Source organism: Micropterus salmoides, unplaced genomic scaffold, assembly GCF_014851395.1.
Source record: "Micropterus salmoides isolate LMB-PRFRI ecotype aquatic unplaced genomic scaffold, ASM1485139v1 Ms_hic_scaffold_9, whole genome shotgun sequence".
NCBI lineage: Eukaryota > Metazoa > Chordata > Actinopteri > Centrarchiformes > Centrarchidae > Micropterus > Micropterus salmoides.
The window spans coordinates 3,840,479-3,860,574 of NW_024044681.1; the positions used below are offsets into that span (position 1 = coordinate 3,840,479).

Here is a 20,096-nt window from a genome sequence, read left to right on the forward strand (position 1 = left end):
GTTTGAAGTGAAGAAGCTTTGATTTGATGACTCCACTATTCCTAAGAGAAATATTGTAGATGATTTTTGTTCACATTTCCCCAAAGTTCATCCTGACATATTTGGCATCTTTGGAAACTTTGGGATCTTGAGTGGAATCTTAAATCAGTTTCTGTGGGTTTTTCTTTGTGTTTGGCTGCACAACATGAGTTTGTATAGATGGAGCCACTGGTGGAGCTGCAGAGTTTAAGAGCTGAAGTCACAACGTCTTTTTTGAAGTAGCAGAATCAGAATAAGCTCTATTTACCAGGTATGTGTACACATACGAGGAATTTGACTCAGGATTGTACATTGCTCACAATGTGCTTACTTATACCATAATGAAATCAGACAGACTACAGTATAGAGAACACATTTATACAAAATATAAACAGAAACACCAACAACATAGACAGATTGAGACAATAGTGCAATGAGCAGAGTGCAAAGGATGCAGGATTAAATTATTATTATCATTATTGTTATAATTATTAAATACATGTTGGAGGTGGATGTGATATACAGGTACACATACCTGCATACATGTACACATATATACAGTGCTAGGACCGTAGTGCAAAGATGCTGGAATAAATAAGTATTAGTGGGTTATTGTGTTATTTAGTTGAGGTAGGTGGATTTGGTATTTGGCAGGGGTTTTCAAAGTCTGAGACTGCGGGCCTCCCCAGACAAAGCTTGGGAAACAGCACCCCCTCACCACATCTTTAGTTTACTTGGTAAGTTTCACTCAATTCTTAAATGCCTATGGAATGATTATATTATTTGATCCCATAGACACTGAGCATTTGAGACAAGATAACCTTGTATTGCTCTTTGACATAACTTCTGACTACAGCAAATAGTTTTTAAAAATCTGTCCTAAGACATTTATTAGTTCCTGGCTCTAATGGGGGAGAAAACAGTTCCCCAAAACTACTGTATCTCTGAACTCTCACACCAACACGTTCTCATCTCAATGCGTCATAACTGACGCTTTCAGCCAGCGTGACAAAACGTAAGGATTTTATGCTAAAGGTACCCTTCAGCGTCCGTATGAAACACCCCCATTTCCTAAGTTGCCGCAACACAAGGGAGGCTAACCCTACCTGTTAGCACATCGGCCGGTTAGCAGCTGTAGGGTTAGCCGGTCGACATGCATACATTCAGTGACTTAGGTTTAGGTACTAACATTTCTGATGGTTGTGGTAAGGGTAGCTAGCTAGCACTTCCGGTCGGAATCAGACGCCCCGGGGCGTCTTGTAGAGACACTTCCGGAAGCATCGCTGAACGGTGCGTTTTGCGTCAAATACCTACGCTTTGTCACTCTTTCTCAAATCGTCGGTATATGACGCCCTGAGATAAGAACGGGCTGCTCACACATGTAGGCTATTCTATATGATCTCCCTTTGATAACTAATGCAATAAGTAATGTGATATTGTTTCACTTCCATTCACTGAGCCTCCTCTGAAACTGTGGCAGTTGGGGAAGGTGACTGTTTGAAGATGGTGTTGGAGCAGGGGAGAGGTGTGACTGTGGGCTTCTCAAACCTACAGTAAAATCCATTCAGCTCGTCTGCCAGTCGTTGAGTACCAGCAGTGTTGGGGGATGGTCTCCTGTAGTTAGTGAGTGTCTGCAGGCCTCTCCACACTGACGCAGGGTCATTGGCTGTGAAGCTGTTTTCAAGCTTTTCAGCATAGCTCCTCTTTGCTGCTTTGACCTCTTTAGTCAGTGAGTTCCTGGCCTGGTTATACAGGACTGCCCCCCTTCTGAAGGCCTCCTCCTTGGTCTGATGAAGCTGCCTGAGTTTCGCTGTGAACCAGGGTTTTTGGTCGTTGTATGTGCGGAAGGTTTTAGTCGGCACACACATGTCCTCACAAAAACTGATGTAAGATGTCACAGTGTCAGTTAGTTCATCCAGGTCAGTGGCTGCAGCCCCAAAAACACTCCATTCAGTTCAGTCAAAGCAGGCCTGTAACTCCAGCTTCGACTCGTTGGCCCATCTTTTCACACTCTTTACAACAGGTTTAGCAGATTTCAGTGATCAGAGAGTCCCAAGGCTGCAAGGGGAATAGAGCAATATACGTCCTTTAATGTAGTGTAGCAGTGGTCCAGTGTGTTATTGTCTCTGGTGGGACACTTAATATGCTGTCTGTACTTTGGGAGTTCATGGCTGCAGGTTTGCTCTGTAGAAGTCCCCAAGAACAGTGAGCAGGGAGTCTGGATGTTTTCTCTCCACGTTAGTTATCTGGTCAGTCAGATGTAGTAACGCCTCACTAACAGGCCTGAGGTGGAATATAGACGGCCACCAGAACAAACATGGAAAACTCCCGCTGTGAATAAAAAGGTTTAGCCTACAGTTTTTGAATAATGTCTCTAAGTGATGGCTGCATGATTTCTTTAACACTGTGACATCTGTGCACCAACCTTCGTTTATGTAGAGACAGAGTACGCCTCCCCTTGTTTTTCCCGTGAGCTCTGTTACACGATCCGCACGGAAGAGATTAAATGCCCAGGTGAAGTGCGCTGTCTGGGATGTGCGGGGTGAGCCAGGACTCGGTAAAACAGAGGGTGGCAGATCTGCAGAAGTCCAAGTTAGTCCTGTTGAGGAGCAACAGTTCGTCCATTTTGTTGGCCGGAGAGTGGACATTCGCCAGGTGGATTGAAGGGAGTACAGTGTGAAAACCCCGCTATCTCAGTTTAACCAGCGCACCAGTACGCTTCTGCCTGCGGCATCTCCGGTAGATCCTGTACAGAGCGGCTGCTCCTCCACCTTATAACTCTGAGAAAGGTCCAGGTTTAATAAAGAGCAGTGGAATAGTGTGAGCATGTTATCTTTAATATTAATGAGAGCTCTTTTTACCTTTTTTGTATTTTACAGTTTGAACCTGCATCCTGTTGGGTTCAGGTGTTTGGAGTTTCCATTTTCTAAACTTCTACATTCTAAACCTTCAGCTCTGAACAGATTATTAAACACTGAATGATTTCAAACAGGAACATTGTCTTCTAATGTTACATCATTTATTCTTTATTCAGATTGAGGGGCTGCAGTTTGTCAGTGATCAGCTGTGCTTCTCTGGCCTCAGCTCTGAAGTCCAACCCCTCCCATCTGAGAGAGCTGGACCTGAGTAACAACAAGCTGCAGGATTCAGGAGTGAAGCTGCTGTGTGGTTTTCTGGAGAGTCCACACTGCAGACTGGAGACTCTGAGGTCAGTTCACTGACTCTCTGTTACTATTGTAGATCTGATATGTTTAATTAACAATTGAACCTAATTTCTGTTTATACATAACTTCCATCCATAAAGTTGTAAATGTCCTTTTGTTCATATTTTCATGTTTCTTGTACTAAATTTAGTCTGCAAGAAACTATAGAAAATGTCCGCTGTTAGTCTTTAAAGTAAATGAATGTTTCTTATTTTTGGTAAATGGTCACATCTGTATACAGAAGATCCTCTGAACTAACATTTGTTTTAAACTGATCAAGTTTACTTGTTGAAGTAGAAATATTTATTTATTTTTGTTGGTTTGGATGTGTTTTCACAAAGAATTTCTGATCACTGAAATTGATCCTTCAGAACACACACACACACACACACACACACACACAGACTGGCCTGAGATCAGCAGCATGTTATTATCTGTGTTCACATGAATAGGTGTATGAATGTTGTGCTGACATTTGGATGATGTCTGTAGAAGGCTGACATTATGATGATCCACAATAACACAATGACAAAGTCCCTCTACTCATTTTAGGGAAAAGCTCATTGATTAGGACATAGTAATGTTGATCTCTACATTTAAAACCTGAACACATCTGATTGGATCAGAAATTGATTTTAATCTACATCATTTATTCTTTATTCAGATTGAGGTGCTGCAGGTTGTCAGTGATCAGCTGTGCTTCTCTGGCCTCAGCTCTGAAGTCCAACTCCTCCCATCTGAGAGAGCTGGAGCTGAGTGACAACAAGCTGCAGGATTCAGGAGTGAAGCTGCTGTCTGATCTTGTGGAGAGTCCACACTGCAGACTGGAGACTCTGGAGACTCTGAGGTCAGTAGAGGGTTGGAGTCAGTCCATGCTGGTTTCAGCAGTATTGTACTAAACACAGTTAGTATCAAAGCAGAGATCCAGTATTTCCTGTAACCTCCAACCTTCTCAGCGGCTGCTTTCCTCAGTGAAGCTGTGAGAGGAGAATGGTGACAGGCTTCAGGATTGGACAGAAAGACAGAGAGAGAGAGAGAGAACAGGCAGTGATCATGTGTTTGAGTTGATGTGAAGACGACTGTTGTTGTTGTGTTCATGTCTCCAGGAAATAAAGCTGGATTCCAGCTGACAGCATCACAAGATGTATAGAGACAGTGGTCCTCATTCATCAAACTGCCGGACCATCAAATCTGATCTCAGAGTGTTTGTTCTCTCATTTCTAAAATTCAGTCCCATAGTTATTAGTGCAGGATTATATATCTATTAGCTTTTTAAAAAAATACTCTTTTACTAGTATATCCTAACAGATTATGTTGTTGCAGAAAACTCACTTTGAACGACCTCTTTCATTTTCACCTCCTCGTTTGATCCATTGTTAATATGAAGATATTACATTTACTCATTAAGTTGACGCTTGTATCCAAAGCGACTTACAATTGCTGTACATGTCAGAGGTCACACACCTCTGGAGCAACGAGGGGGGAATTGAACCCGGGTCTCTCACATCAAAGGCATGAGTCTTATCCACTGCTCCATCACCACCCAAGCCACACTATTAATTATTATAGTAGCTATAAGTCTCTGAAATATGTCTGGATTTTAGTGAAAAGCCAGTGCTGTCTTAAAACCTGGTCACAAACACTGAACACCAGAACATTTTAATAACTTATCAGATTTCTCTTTTGACATGAAATTAATCAGAAAAAATATAAAAGTACTAACTAAACTTTTAGTGTCATTATTAGTGATTAATACGATGTACATATTTGTTCTGTTTTCTCAGATCGTGACGGTTTGTATTCTTGCAGAAAAAAAACAAAATCCATGGAGTTCAGATCATCTTACTTCTCATGTGATGTAAATCTCCACAGTCCAGCTTCTATCAATATAAATGTTGTGCATGTTGGTGGAAATGAATCCCAGTTGTTGAAGTACTTACTGGGTTGAAGTATCCTGAAAAAATTGAGGGTGTGTCCACGTCCACACACACACAGTATTATGACCCCTTTAAATTTTTCACTCTGTTTCATTGCAGTCATTTTCCAAATAAATCAAAAACATTCATTTTATTTCTCATTAATGTACATTCAGCACCCTATCTTGACAAAATAAATAAATAAAATAAACAGAAATGTAGAAATTTTTTGCAAATTTATTAAGAAAAACTGAAATATCACATGGTCATAAGTATTCAGACCCTTTGCTCAGTATTTAGTAGAAGCACCCTTTTGATCTAATACAGCCATGAGTCGTTTTGGGAAAGATGCAACAAGTTTTTCACACCTGGATTTGGGTATCCTCTGCCATTCCTCCTTGCAGGTCCTCTCCAGTTCTGTCAGGTTGGATGGTAAACGTTGGTGGACAGCCATTTTCAGGTCTCTCCAGAGATGCTCAATTGGGTTTAAGTCAGGGCTCTGGCTGGGCCATTCAAGAACAGCCACGGAGTTGTTGTGAAGCCGCTCCTTCGTTATTTTAGCGGTGCGCTTAGGGTCATTGTCTTGTTGGAAGGTAAACCTTCGGCCCAGTCTGAGGTCCAGAGCGCTCTGGAAAAGGTTTTCGTCCAGGATATCCCTGTACTTGGCCACATTCATCTTTCCCTCGATTGCAACCGGTCGTCCTGTCCCTGCAGCTGAAAAACACCCCCACAGCATGATGCTGCCACCACCATGCTTCACTGTTGAGACTGTATTGGACAGGTGATGAGCAGTGCCTGGTTTTCTCCACACATACCGCTTAGAATTAAGGCCAAAAAGTTCTATCTTGGTCTCATCAGACCAGAGGATCTTATTTATCACCATCTTGGAGTCCTTCAGGTGTTTTTTAGCAAACTCCATGCAGGCTTTCATGTGTCTTGCACTGAGGAGAGGCTTCCGTCGGGCCACTCTGCCATAAAGCCCCGACTGGTGGATTGCTGCAGTGATGGTTGACTTACTACAACTTTCTCCCATCTCCCGACTGCATCTCTGGAGCTCAGCCACAGTGACCTTTGGGTTCTTCTTTACCTCTCTCACCAAGGCTCTTCTCCCCCGATAGCTCAGTTTGGCCGGACGGCCAGCTCTAGGAAGGGTTCTGGTCGTCCCAAACGTCTTCCATTTGAGGATTATGGAGGCCACTGTGCTCTTAGGAACCTTAAGTGCAGCAGAAATTTTTTTGTAACCGTGGCCAGATCTGTGCCTTGCCACAATTCTGTCTCTGAGCTCTTCAGGCAGTTCCTTTGACCTCATGATTCTCATTTGCTCTGACATGCACTGTGAGCTGTAAGGTCTTATATAGACAGGTGTGTGGCTTTCCTAATCAAGTCCAATCAGTATAATCAAACACAGCTGGACTCAAATGAAGGTGTAGAACCATCTCAAGGATGATCAGAAGAAATAGACAGCACCTGAGTTAAATATGAGTGTCACGGCAAAGGGTCTGAATAATTATGACTTATTTCAGTTTTTCTTTTTAAATAAATTTAGAAATAAAATGAACTTTTTTGATTTTTGGAAAATGGCTGCAATGAAACAAAGAGTGAAAAATTTAAAGGGGTCTGAATACTTTCCGTACCCACTGTATGTATCAAGAGAACAAGATGTGATGTTTTTAATATTATTTTATAGAAATCCTCATTGCTTATTGCTTATCATTAGTCCTGCCAAATGACAAACACTGTCATGTGTACATTTTTTTGTAAACTTCTGCTGTAAATATTCAGTCCTGTGCAATTATATTTATATCTGTAGGAGTTCAATTGCCTCCTACTGCAACATTTGCTTGCATGTTCCATATCAATCACATCTGTATACAAAAGGTGTAAACTGTTTGTAGTGTGCACATCTCTTACTCCTATCTTTCTATTTCTATTATATCTTGTATTTTTCTATTCTATTTTTGTTTGATGTGCATTATATTGTCTCTGGAGCTGCTGAAACAAGAGAATGTGAAATCAATAAAGTCTATCTTATCTTTTTTATTTTCTAACCTTGTGGATCTGTTTTGTAGGGTGTCCTTGTGTCAAAATGTAGTTATGGTCTTTAATATGTTAAATATCCCTAAATTTACGCGTTTAATCAAATAATCACATACGAAAAATCAGGCAAAAAGTTGGTCAGCACCATCCTGTAACCAGCCAACACCCACATTAGTTTGTTTAAGTTTATTTTATAACTCTTTTTAACTTATAATAACTTTTTAAATCTTCTGCATATATTATGAACAGTTTAACAAAAAGGAGTCTTTTTGTTAAAAACACTGTAAAATTAACGGGATGAGGTTTAACATGTGATATGTGCATATTTTTGACGCTAACTTGACTGCAGACACCTAAACGTCGTTAACAGTAAAGAGCAACGCCAAAGGTCTTGACGAAGGGTTTCAATATTTGACGAGTTGGGAGTGAGAATGTGTTGGTGGAATAGCAAAATTAAACACAGCGTCTCTTCACAAAATCCATGGTTGTAAAAGCATGTTGGCTAGTTAGTGAACTAATGTAGGCCTACCTGGTGCACAGCTAAGCTACGATAGCTCTTACTTTTGGTCACCAATCAACGAGTCTAAGTAACCCAAAGTTGAACTCATAAAATCCACTGATCGCAGTGATTCCATAGGAATTAATTGATTTTGCTTTGTAAATGTTGGTGTGACCAGGCCTAAACCAGTTTCCAACCAAATAAAGAAGGCAACTCTAAGTGACAAATTCTCCCTGTAGCCTACTGGTGTTCAGCACATCACCAAAACATCTATTTTAGTGTTTTTCACTAGTTTTCTCAAGTACAATTGTGTGTTTGTAAAGACCCACTGGTGAGTCAGTTTAAGTCGATAAATCACATCTCACAGCCTTTGTTTACATTTTCTTTACATTATCTTGTTAACGAAAGTGAAAAATGAAAAGCCATGCTCAGAATTTCCATTGTTTTTTCATTAGTTTGTGAACGACCGCTAACCTTAGCAGACCAGATGACCGGTGGCTAAACTACTAGCGACATCAGCCAACAAGGCACAAATCTAACATTAAAATGATTGGAGGGCTAATGCAGCGTTTGCGTCGTCATTGCGGGAGAAGGTAGAGTCAGGAAAGATTCCTATGTTCCCGAGACATCTCAAGGTGTTTGTACGATTGCAGAGTGGGTGGTGTGAGGGTTAAATGGGCAATAAACGATGGACTCATGGCAGAGATCCATATTGGTTTGTGTCTCCAAATTGGATTAATCAGAGCTTTGAGAGAAATAAGGGTTCCCCTGTCAAATTTGACCTTTTCTGACTCCTCTCGCCAATATAAACAATGTGTGAACTACGGGTTAGTGTTGTGAATTATTTTGGAGCATTATAGCCTAAATTGTTATAATTAATTACTAGAGCAATGGTGGTCTACACTGTCATCATTTAAAGTGTTATTTTATAGTGTAAAGTTAGGATCACAGTGTGAAAACTCTACAGCTCTGAGTGTGTGTGCTCCTTCCTGCCCAGGCTCAGCAGTAGCACATGTGTTTGTGAGCAAGCTCGTGTGCTTTGGGAGAAAAGTGAGGCAGCATCAAAAACACCTGCAAAGGAAAATATAGAAGCAGATTTTGTATTACAAAACATACATCAATATAGTCCATCACAGTAAGAATGTCCTGTTTCTGGCACGGAGCACAAACAACACCAGTTTATTCCACAAAAGTCAGGTTATGGAAGAAATAGCATGATCAAGCAGAGTGCATGCAGAGGACACAGAGAGGAGGAGCAGCCAGTCAGGGAATTTCCCAGATTCAGGTGCAGCAGGAAAGAGAGCCAAGAGATGATGTGAAGCCAAGAAACAGAGCTATGAAAGGAGGTCCAGAAGTCTCTGTTCTGGTAACAGAATGGGACTCTATTTTGCACCGATCTCTGACTCACTCCGGTGGAACTTTTGTATTTTAATTGGTGTCTGTTTTTGTTGATAATAAAAATGTTGGTAAAAGTTCAAGCTTTCTTATCTGGCCCAAGTCTTGAATTTTTACACGACATTATTAGCCAGGCGGAGCTAAGCTCCCCTAAATAAGACATCAGCTCCACTAAAAGCGTGATTTGTGATTTTTATTGGAGGCCTGTAAAATATTGACAGCATGCTTTATTGCCATTAATTTCTATATTTCTCTATCATCATGGATCCAAGCGTAAATTCAGGAGCCTTTATCCAGCCAGAGGGAATGATGACCGACCCGTCCACAGCGGGCCGGTCGCTCCACAACTCCTGTCCCAGTTCCGCCCCACTCCGTCTCCAGAACGGGTTGTGTCGCTTGGACAGCCGATGCGCTGTGAATGGTTCATGATCGATCCGTCTGGCTGGATAAATATTAGGCTACACATGATCCAGGGCTCTCTGCAGCGTCACGCAACTTTTCAAAATTCTACCCTCTCACAGAGAAAAGAAAGGTCAGGTCACAAACAGCTGTTGTGTGAAGCTAATTGTAACAAAATGGCTTCGTATGACAATAATATCAATATTAATATTTTTATTATTATAAGAAGACGACAAACATGCCTGATACTTTCAAAGTAAGCCCAAGCCTACATGCTTGCAGCTTTTAATGATTCAGCAGTAAAATCACAAAAAAGTGAGCACCCTGACAGCCATGGTATAATTCACACACTGAATATAAGTGTTTCAAATGTTGAAATATCCTAAATGTTATTGATTTAATATGTTTTATTGTAGTCTCCACTTGTCTGTACAGAGCCGGCCTTCATTTATTAAAAAGGAGCTTTTGAGAAGTTTGTCTCAGTGAGAAAAGCACCAACTAACAACTGGGCTAACTACTGTTGAACTGAAACTGTTAGTCTGTCCTAGTGTCTCTTGTCATGTTTTACTTCCTGAGCCTGCCCTTGATTGTCTTAGTGGTCTCACCTGTGTGTAATTAGTTTCTCCCTCACCTGTGGTTGTCTGTCTTTCACTCGTGACCAGTTCTTTGTGGATGTATCTTTGGGTGTTTTGTGTTGTTTCCAGTGTTTCTCATGCCCTTATGAATTTAGTTACTTTCGTTGGACTTTGGATTTTCGTGCTTTGTGTTTTTGGGACGGCTCAAACCCCAACCACACCTGTTAAGTTTCTGCTAATAAACCTCACCAACTCTCCAGTTTATGTCTCAGTGTCTGCATTTGGGTCCTTACCTCTGTTTCCAGCGTTCAGACCAGCTGGCTGAACATAACACACAAAAGTAGAGAACACTAAATACTTCAGATGCAAGTCTCTGAACAGACAGTAGAAACCAAAACATCGCTCAAAAGATCCAACAGCTAAGAATGGAGGGCAGGTTGGTACTGATGATGAGAGAACCTTCAAACATACTGGTAAACAAACAACTAATACACATAACACATCATTTCCCGCACCTTACTACCGATTAAATTAGGCAGACCAGACCAGCTGAGCATCCTGCCTATTTGGCTATATATGTGCCTTACCTGTTTAAAAGACTTAATTGTTTAGGTACAAATGAAGAATAGAAACTATTTTTAGTAAATAGAGGGAGGTAATATCGTTGCCCAGATGGCAGCAGTTCGAATGAAGGGGCAAGAGGGTACCTCTTGTCTCCCACAATGGTTTTTGCCTTGTTCATCATTCTTTCCCCATAGATACATTCCATACGTGGTAACTTGATCCCTAATAGTTTACTGGCCGTTGTTACTGTTTTTCTTGGCAAACCAGCAAATGATGCAGAAAGCCAAGACGCTTTCAATAAAAGAACAATAAAAGATCTGAAGCATTTTGGAGTAGACCTTAAAAGACAACAGTTTCTTTAAAAAGCACATTCTTTGTTGCATCTTTGTGCTTATGAGGTCAGACCACAGATCCTATTTGAGCTTATGGTCGAGCACAATGCCGATGAGCTGACCAGAGGAGCCCAAGGTGTCGGCTCCAGACTGTGAGACCCTGAATGCATCTTGCTGTTTGGGACACTGTTGTGTTTAAAATGCCCGGTGCCTTGTTTTGAGATAGACTATGGTTTTGGCCCAGGACTGAGCAGGAGGGGATGTAGTTAAGGAAAACTAAACTTGGACAAATCGTCTTCAGCAACCACCAAACGTTCTCTCTCAGCATGTTCAGATGATTCTTTTTTCCCCTCCACTCTGTGGAGACACCTGTACTGCAGAGACTAACCAGGAAACTACAAGAAATAAAAAACATTCTGCAATATACACAGAAAGAAGTGGATGACATTAAAACTGAGACAGCAAATCTGAAGGAATGTAGCACCTCAATACAAACAGATTTTTTAAAAGTCTGTGATAGCTTGCTGGCTGTCACGGACAAAATGAAGTATGGAGAGTCAATCCAGGCCAAATAACCTGCTATTTGACGGGATACAGGAGTCAGACCTGGTCAGAGACGGACAGCTGCAACGCGAGGTGGAGGTGGAGAGGGCCACCGCACAGGAAAACCTGGAGCAGACCGACCGAGGCCAATTCTGGTAGAATTCCTAAGGCACAAGGACAGAACAGAAATACTACAAAGAACCAGAAATCTGAAAGGTTCCAGAATATACATCAACGAAGACTTCACAGAGGCAGAGGCCTATGATATGAAATTTTAATCTCACTATGTCACTAAATAAAACACACACATACCGGAGAGTCACTCACTACAAAGATCGGTTGAATATGAGCACCTGGAACTGAACACCTTCCAGTACACAAAATACCTGTAAAAAGAAAAATACACTTTATAAAGAATTTATAAAACACAGACCTATAGAGACTAAAATAAATATAAGAAATATAAGAATAAATTAACTAATGTTATGAGAACTTTACTTTGGCACCAGCCTTAATTTGGTTCATTTTGGTTTAAACAAACATATTTTGTCAAGCATCTACCATGGTGTGTCTCCCTTTTGTCCCCCCCCACCCTATAACTATTAAAATAGTAATAACATGGAGGATGTGGTTAATGACTTCAATACATTTTTTGCAAACGTGGGACCAAACTTAGCTGAACAAATCCTGATTCCACAAACATTAGAAAGTGGATATAATAGAATAGAATAATAGATACTGTTAAAGAATTCAAAAACAAACCATCCACTGATCATGATGGAATTGGCATAAAAATGATACAAGCAGTAATAGACGGGATAGTCAAACCGCTAACGAACATCTTCAATTTATCATTTCTAACCGGTCAATTTCCAACAAAAATGAAAATAGCAAAAGTCATTCCTCTATACAAAACTGGAAATAAACACCAGTTCACAAATTATAGGCCTATCTCTCTACTGCAACATTTTATTTTTTTATTTTAGACAATTATTTAACAACAGATTAGAGAAATTCTTCGATAAAAACAAACTACTCACTGAAAGCCAATATGGATTTAGAAAAAATAGATCAACATCACTAGCACTAACAGAACTCATCGAAGAAATCACAAACTCCACAGACAAAAAGAAATATGCAGTTGGGGTATTCATTGATCTAAAAAAAAACATTTGACACAATAAATCATGAAATATTAATCAGTAAACTGGAACGAATCGGGATCAGGGGGGCAGTTCTAAACTGGGTAAGTAGTTATCTGAGAGACAGACAACAATCTGTGAAGGTGGGAGATTATTCGTCTGAATGTCTGGCCATGGCTTGTGGTGTCCCCCAGGGGTCAGTGTGGGGACCAAAGTTATTTTTATTATAAATCAATGACATTTGTAAAGTATCTGAAGTATTGAATTTTGTATTATTTGCAGATGATACAAACATATTTGGTTCAGGCTACAGCTTACAGCAACTCTTAAAATAAAAGAACGGTTTGACATAAACAGGTTATCAATAAATTTGAGTAAAACTACATTCACGGTATTTGGAAACTGTAAGTCAAACAATCAAGCACAGATACAGATAGAGGGTGTTAACATAGAAAGAGTCCATGAAAATAAATTCCTTGGAGTGATCACAGATGACAAGATTTACTGGAAACCTCACATAAAACACATCAAAACCAAACTGTCCAGAAGTATTGCAAGAGCCAAGCACTTTCTGGATCTTAAATCACTTCACATCCTGTACTGCTCACTATTGTTACCTTATTTGATTACTGTGTAGAGGTTTGGAGAAGCACTCATCAACATTCACTACAGCCACTAATCATAATGCAAAAAAGAGCCATGAGAATCATTCACAACGTCGGATTTCGGGATCATACAAATTCATTATTTCTACAGTCTAAATTTCTAAAATACCATGATCTAATTGAATATCAAACTGTAGTATTCATGTTCAAAACAAGAAATAACCTACTCCCTGGGAATATACAAATGATGTTCTCTGAGAGGGAGGGAGGGTACGATTTAAGGGAAAGGGGAAATTTTAAGACTAATAGATCTAGAACAACAAGGAAAAGATTATGTTTATCAATATGCGGAGTTAAACAAACTAAATGACAACTTCAAGCAATGCCAACAAACATATTCCTTTTCAAAAAAATGTACAAAGAAATTATTTTCAGGAGGTATCGAGAAGCACTGTAGTAAAAGTAGGAGTGCTCCTTTGTTTGTTTTCTTTTGTTGTTGTATTTTTTGCTGTTTGAATAAGTACATAATCGAGGTTAGATAAATAAATACTTGTCAGTGGTCACTTTAATATTGTGTATATGGAAAAAAAAAGTATGTGTGTATATATATAACACAACATAATAATAAATATAAATATTGTAAATTGAAGGAATGTAAGAATTAAAGGGTTCGGAGTACACAAGTTTTACTTCTTCCTACTACTTTTCACACATGTGATAGAAGTATGTTAACACAGGAAAGAAGGGTACTTTGTTTGCTGCTCATCTGTTGTTGTTGTTGTTTTTCTCCTATGTTTTTAAACATTGTTTTATTTTATTTATTTTTTATTGTTATTTTTTATAAACTTTTTCTTCCATGTTCGAAATAAAGATTTCAATCAATCAATCAATTATTTGTACAGTATAAGGGTTTTTAAAACCCTGTAATCCATGCACACATTAATTTACACATTTCTTTATCCCATATTTGGATTGGACCTCTGAATGCACAACTTTATTGATCACTGTGGCTAGAAGATAATTAATGCATTAAAATATTATGTTAAAAACATTTTTCAGGGATTCAAACTTTACACATGCAGAAAATCCATTAAAAGCTCTTAATCTGTTTTTAAATATTAATATATCCCATAAATAACCCCAAATTATGCTCACCCATAATGTTATTTTGCATATTTTAAGAGGTTTTTTACCTTAAATTTTCACAGAAACAACATTTAAAAAACTTAATATATCACAGTCCACTTGTTTCTTGAAACTTTATCCTAAATTTGAGATAGATATTTATTAGATTCACACATCTTACAGTGATAATTATTTTAATCGATAAACTTATATTTCACACATTCTGAGTTTCTTTCTGCCTCCAGCTTTACAGACGATCCATTTGGGGATGTGACGTGAGTCTCGTCGCCACTTCCTCCTTCTTTTCCACCGAAACCCCCGAGACATCTTCAACCCCGTCCCCCTGCACCCTCCGCTGCCCGGTATTATCGGGGGGGAGTACCACCTGTTATGACCTGGCTCAGAAGGCCACAACAAAAGGGAGACACACCATGGTAGATGCTTATCAAAATATGTTTGTTTAAACCAAAATGAACCAAATTAAGGCTGGTGCCAAAGTAAAGGTGATAAAATATGAACATTAGTGGTATCAGTCATGTCAGGGTGGGATGATGGATGCATGGAAATGTGTGTAAGAGTGTTGTAATGTGCAAGAAACAATAACTACAACTAAAACAGCATATCTAGAAACAAAGCAAAGGTGGAACCTGTGAAGGAAAACAGAGGGTTAGCAAGTTAGCAGGGAGGTCTGTTCTCAGCCCAGCAGCGACCTCAGCAGTGACCTCCTAAGAATGAGAATAAGACTTTTTGACATATGCTACTTCATGTCCAAACCACACTAACAGATCCGGTTTTACAGAACACAAAATGAGGAATACTGGCAACTGGGAAGTTGAGGTCAAAGCCCCGACCTAAAGTTCACATGAAAATGAGCACCCCCCAAAACATCAGTAAGTGACATCAGCAACAACCTCCACAGTACAGGGTGAAGGTATCACAATCCACTGTTGGAAGAAGACTCAGAGAGCAGAAATATAGAGGCCACACCACAAGATGCAAACACTCATCAGCAGGAAGAATCAGAAGGCCAGATTGAAATTTGCAAAGAAGCACAGAGATGAGCCGCAAAAGTCCTGGAACACGATCTGATGCACTGATGAGACCAAGATTAATCTCTAGCAAAGTGATGGAAAAGCCAAAGTGTGGAGAAAGAAGGGAAGTGCTTATGATCCGAAGCAAACAAGCTCATCTGTGAAGCATGGTGGGGGTCATGTCATGGCCTGGGCCTGCATAGCTGCTTCAGGAACAGGCTCATTAATATTTATTGATGAAGTAACTGATGATGGTCGCAGCAGAATGAATTCAGAAGTGGACAGAAACATTTTGTCTGCCAGTTTATGGAGAAATGCATTGAAACTAATGGGGAGGAAGTTTATCATGCAGTAGGACAATGAGCCAAAATAAGTAGTAAGTAAGTAAGTAAAGTTTATTTGTATGGCACCTTTCACAGATAAAAATCACAAAGTACTTCACAATAAAAGGTAATATAATACAACAAAGTAAAATACAATGCATAAGAAAATTTAAATACAAATGGAAAACATAGAACACAAACCATAAAAACTCCACGTCTAACTAAAAGCCTGCTTGAGTAGCAGCGTGCAGATGATATTCAACTGTACTGCTCGTTCAAGGAAACTGAGTTCCATAAATTGTATTCTTTAACTAACTGCTTGACCCCTATTAAACAGTGGTTCTGTGACAACTTCCTGCTTCTGAACTCAGAGGAAACAGAAAAACTGATTATCGCCCCTGAAAGTAGAATCCCTCAGATTAAACAACATATTGGTGATTTAGGCTCGTCTGTCCAGCTGAACCTCAGGAGCTTAGAAACTGTTTCTTCCAACTAAGGAATATATCAAAATTAAGAACACTGGTGTCAAAGGGTGAGTTGGAGATGATCATTCATGCTTTTATTTCCTCTCCTTTAGATTACTGTAACTGTCGTTTTACTTGTTTGAGCAAGAAGGAGCTTTACCGTCTCCAGGCTGGTCAGGACTCTTCTGCGAGGCTTGCTGACGTAATCTGTACTCAGCGGCGTCTGTAGCCACCTGTCGGACGCTCCGTCTTAAACCAGACTCTTATCCAGTTTTAATCCACACTTTTTCGTTATATGTTTTATATCCTTTTTATTTAACTTGAGTTTTTAACTTAGTCATCCGACATGGATTTCAAGCTAGATGACTGTAAAAGCACCATCAACGCTACTGACCACAACAAAGCTCCGGTGACTGTGCTGGCCGAGATAACTCTGCCCCATGAGGACTGCTCACTCCTTAAGAAAGCGAACAAAAAGATTGCTGACCTTATGGAAGACATCCGACGACTTTCAGAGAAACTCAAAAAGAAAGATTCCCTGCTGACTGGCTTTATGGATGTAGCTTCAGTACAAGCCAAACAGATTGTTTCTCTCAGCGCAACCGCTAACATCCAGGACACCGTGTTTTGGGACCCCTCTAGTCTTCCACGGCTTTCCTTCTGCTCGACTCCGAAGCATCAGTCAACCTGGGCTGAAGTGGTTGCAGATCCGTGGCTGCAAGAGAGGCTCGGATGGGGCTGCCTGTCCTCCGCACATCGGCCTCTCCAACCGCTATGCAGCCTTGTCTAACGACACTCCGGTCCATCCAGCAGATGCACCTGCGGCTTCGAGTCTCCCTGATACGGATCTCTTTTGGCGCACAGTACCTGCCGACACTGTTGCATCTCCTCCACCGGCTACATCTCCTGCACTGGGCCGCCGGTCTGCCGCTGGGCCTGATCGGCGGCCGTCATCCCGGTCAAAAACCTCCGCTTCCCGACTTAGGATCCTGAAGGAGGCTGTGCTCAGACGCTCCGGAGGCCGTCTCCACCCTGCACCGTCGGGTAGCCCTTCTCTCAGGTCTGTTACTGCTACTCCAACACAACACTCAACAGCTCACACACTCCATCCTCAGTCCGCACGCAGTGTTGAAGCAGATGGAACTCCACAACCGGCATCTCCTCGTCCTCTTTTCTCCCCAACCACACTAATAATTGGTGACTCCGTAACCAGAAACATCCGTTTCTTTAACGCTACCACTCACTGCTTGCTTCCTCCCTACATCTCTGACTTGATCCAGCTTCACACTCCGACCCGTAGTTTGAGGTCATCAGGTCAGAGGTTGTTAGTGGTTCCCTACACTCATTTTAAAACCAGAGGAGATCAATCATTCCAAGCAGTGGCACCTTGGCTGTGAATGCTTTGCCTACCTTTCTATGTTGTGTGAATTCTGTTGATTCTTTTAAAAAACAACTGAAGACTCTGCTATTCAAGCAGGCTTTTAGTTAGACGCGGAGTTTTTATGGTTTGTGTTCTGTGTTTTCCATTTGTATTTAAATTTTCTTACTTTACTTTGTTGTATTATATTACATTTTATAGTGAAGCACTTTGTGATTTTCTTCTGTGAAAGGTGCCATACAAATAAACTTTACTGACTTACTTACCGTCATTTGGCAGATTCTTTTGTCCAAAGCAGTAATAATGTGGTTCATTATGTTGCTCAAGGACACTTGGGACAGGAGCTCAAGTTTCAAACCACAAACCTTGTGATCAATGGCTGAGCAGCTGAGCTGCAGCCGCTCATGTTAATGTGCTTTGTGATACAAAATGCATAGAGTCTGTTTTTATAATAAAGTGTCAGATTTTATTATATTTTAAATTTTATAATCTCTGTCATCACAGACTTGGTGACTGTGGACTCTCAGAGCCTCACTGTGAAGTCGTGGACTCAGCTCTGAAGTCCAACCCCTCCCATCTGAGAGAGCTGGACCTGAGCTGGAACATCAACCTGCAGGTTTCAGGAGTGAAGCTGCTGTCTGATCTGAAGGAGAGCCCACACTGCAGACTGGAGACTCTGGAGACTCTGAGGTCAGTAGAGGGTTGGAGTCAGTCCATGCTGGTTTCAGCAGTATTGTACTAAACACAGTTAGTATCAAAGCAGAGATCCAGTATTTCCTGTAAACCTCCAACCTTCTCAGCAGCTGCTTTCCTCAGTGAAGCTGTGAGAGGAGAATGGTGACAGGCTTCAGGATTGGACAGAAAGACAGAGAGAGAGAGAGAGAACAGGCAGTGATCATGTGTTTGAGTTGATGTGAAGACGACTGTTGTTGTTGTGTTCATGTCTCCAGGAAATAAAGCTGGATTCCAGCTGACAGCATCACAAGATGTATAGAGACAGTGGTCCTCATTCATCAAACTGCCGGACCATCAAATCTGATCTCAAAGTGTTTGTTCTCTCATTTCAATACTAAACTACTGATCAGTTCATCTTTGTCACAGCTCTGAGATCAGTCTGACTGAAGCCTGCAAATCACTGGCTCTTATTTCAGAGAACCATCATTACATTTAGTAACCATGTGGTCTTTCTACAGACCAGAACCTGAAGTCCATTAAGCACAGCTGATGTTTAGCTGTTCAGTCTTTGTATGAACATGTAGGACCTTTAACATCATATATATATGTCTGTCCATGTGTCTTCAGTTTGGTCCAGATGTTTTTAGAACGGACTCCATATTTACAGATTTGTCCTGTAATATTTCAAAAGTAGAAGAAATCTTCAAATGTGACTGAGCCGCTGGTTTTTAACAGCTTTGAGCCCTAACAGCTAGGGATGCAGCGATTAACAGATTTCACTATTAACTGCACTTTAAAAAGTTACAGTTAATTAATCGTAAAGGCTCCACAAAACCTACCCAAGTAAAGGTAGGCCTAATTCATTTTATTTAATGACATAGCAAGTTGGTAGGGAATTAAATATAACACTCACAATGTCACTTATAATCAATGCCGCTGCTGTGAGAGTCGAGCTTTCAGTGCAACAAACCATGCAGGTGTAAAGTTTTAGACCAACGCAACGACAGCACCGCTGCGCTATAATACCCATTATTTTCAGTTGCTTGGTTTGTTGCTGCGTCGAGCAACGTGCACCGCACAGCGAGTTGAACTTTAGCGCTGAGCTGCTTCCACACAGTGCAAACCGCTTCTTTTCTGAAAGGGCCTTTATGGAAGACAGAACGTCGTCCTCTCAAGACCTTCAGTCACTGAACATTTAAACTTACATCCTGTTGCCTCCTCCTGTCTGTGTTGAGAAAATGTTGCCAGGTGTAAAACTCTAACATACATCAGGAGCTTATAGACTTTCAGGATCACAGGCTACCAGTTAACTTGCATTCATTTTCTTTCTCTCATTTTCACTAGAACATATGTATGGATGAGAGTTGATGACAGTAACAGTGCAGTTTATTCCCCTCCTTTATAACATTTTCCCCTGGTGGATAAAAGTTGCTATTCCTCTTACATTAAGAATATTATATTACATATTATAGAAATATAATTGTTAATGTGATTAAATATTAAAAATCATGAGTCAGCCCCAACTATAAGCTTTATCAAAGAGGAAAGTCTTAAGCCTACTCTTAAATGTGAGAGCTGAAAGGAAGCTGGCTGCGCTACACAGCCGCTCCACTTCTGCTCTGAACAGGACTGAAGTCCCTGCTGGTCTTTATACTGGATGTGCTGCATCACTGACTGACAGCTGATGAAGGGAGTCTCTGTAAATAAAGCAGTAGAAACCATAAGGATACGGCTACTACAAGACCTGGACAACAGAACCAGCCTCAGCCCTGACCAGATCGGTCTAAACACCACCTACTTCCAGTACAACGGAGGATTCTACAGACAGAAGCATGGCTGTGCCATGGGCTCACCGGTATCCCCGATTGTGGC

The 20,096-nt window shown here is 40.6% G+C and overlaps 1 protein-coding gene and 1 long non-coding RNA gene across 2 annotated transcripts in view; both read left to right on the top strand.

Moving 5' to 3' along the window:
* Positions 1-18,736, top strand: part of LOC119896048 (NLR family CARD domain-containing protein 3-like) — a 67,165-nt gene extending 48,429 nt beyond the window's left edge. Inside the window, exon 7 of the mRNA XM_038709528.1 lies at positions 18,054-18,736. Coding sequence (XP_038565456.1) covers positions 18,054-18,291 — 238 coding nt within the window. The 3' untranslated portion in view covers positions 18,292-18,736. The remainder of the gene's footprint in view (positions 1-18,053) is intronic.
* Positions 3,194-5,038, top strand: LOC119896071. The gene is made up of 2 exons (XR_005443160.1): positions 3,194-3,226; positions 4,328-5,038. It is a non-coding gene; the product is annotated as an uncharacterized LOC119896071 (long non-coding RNA).
* Positions 18,737-20,096: the final 1,360 nt, after the last annotated feature.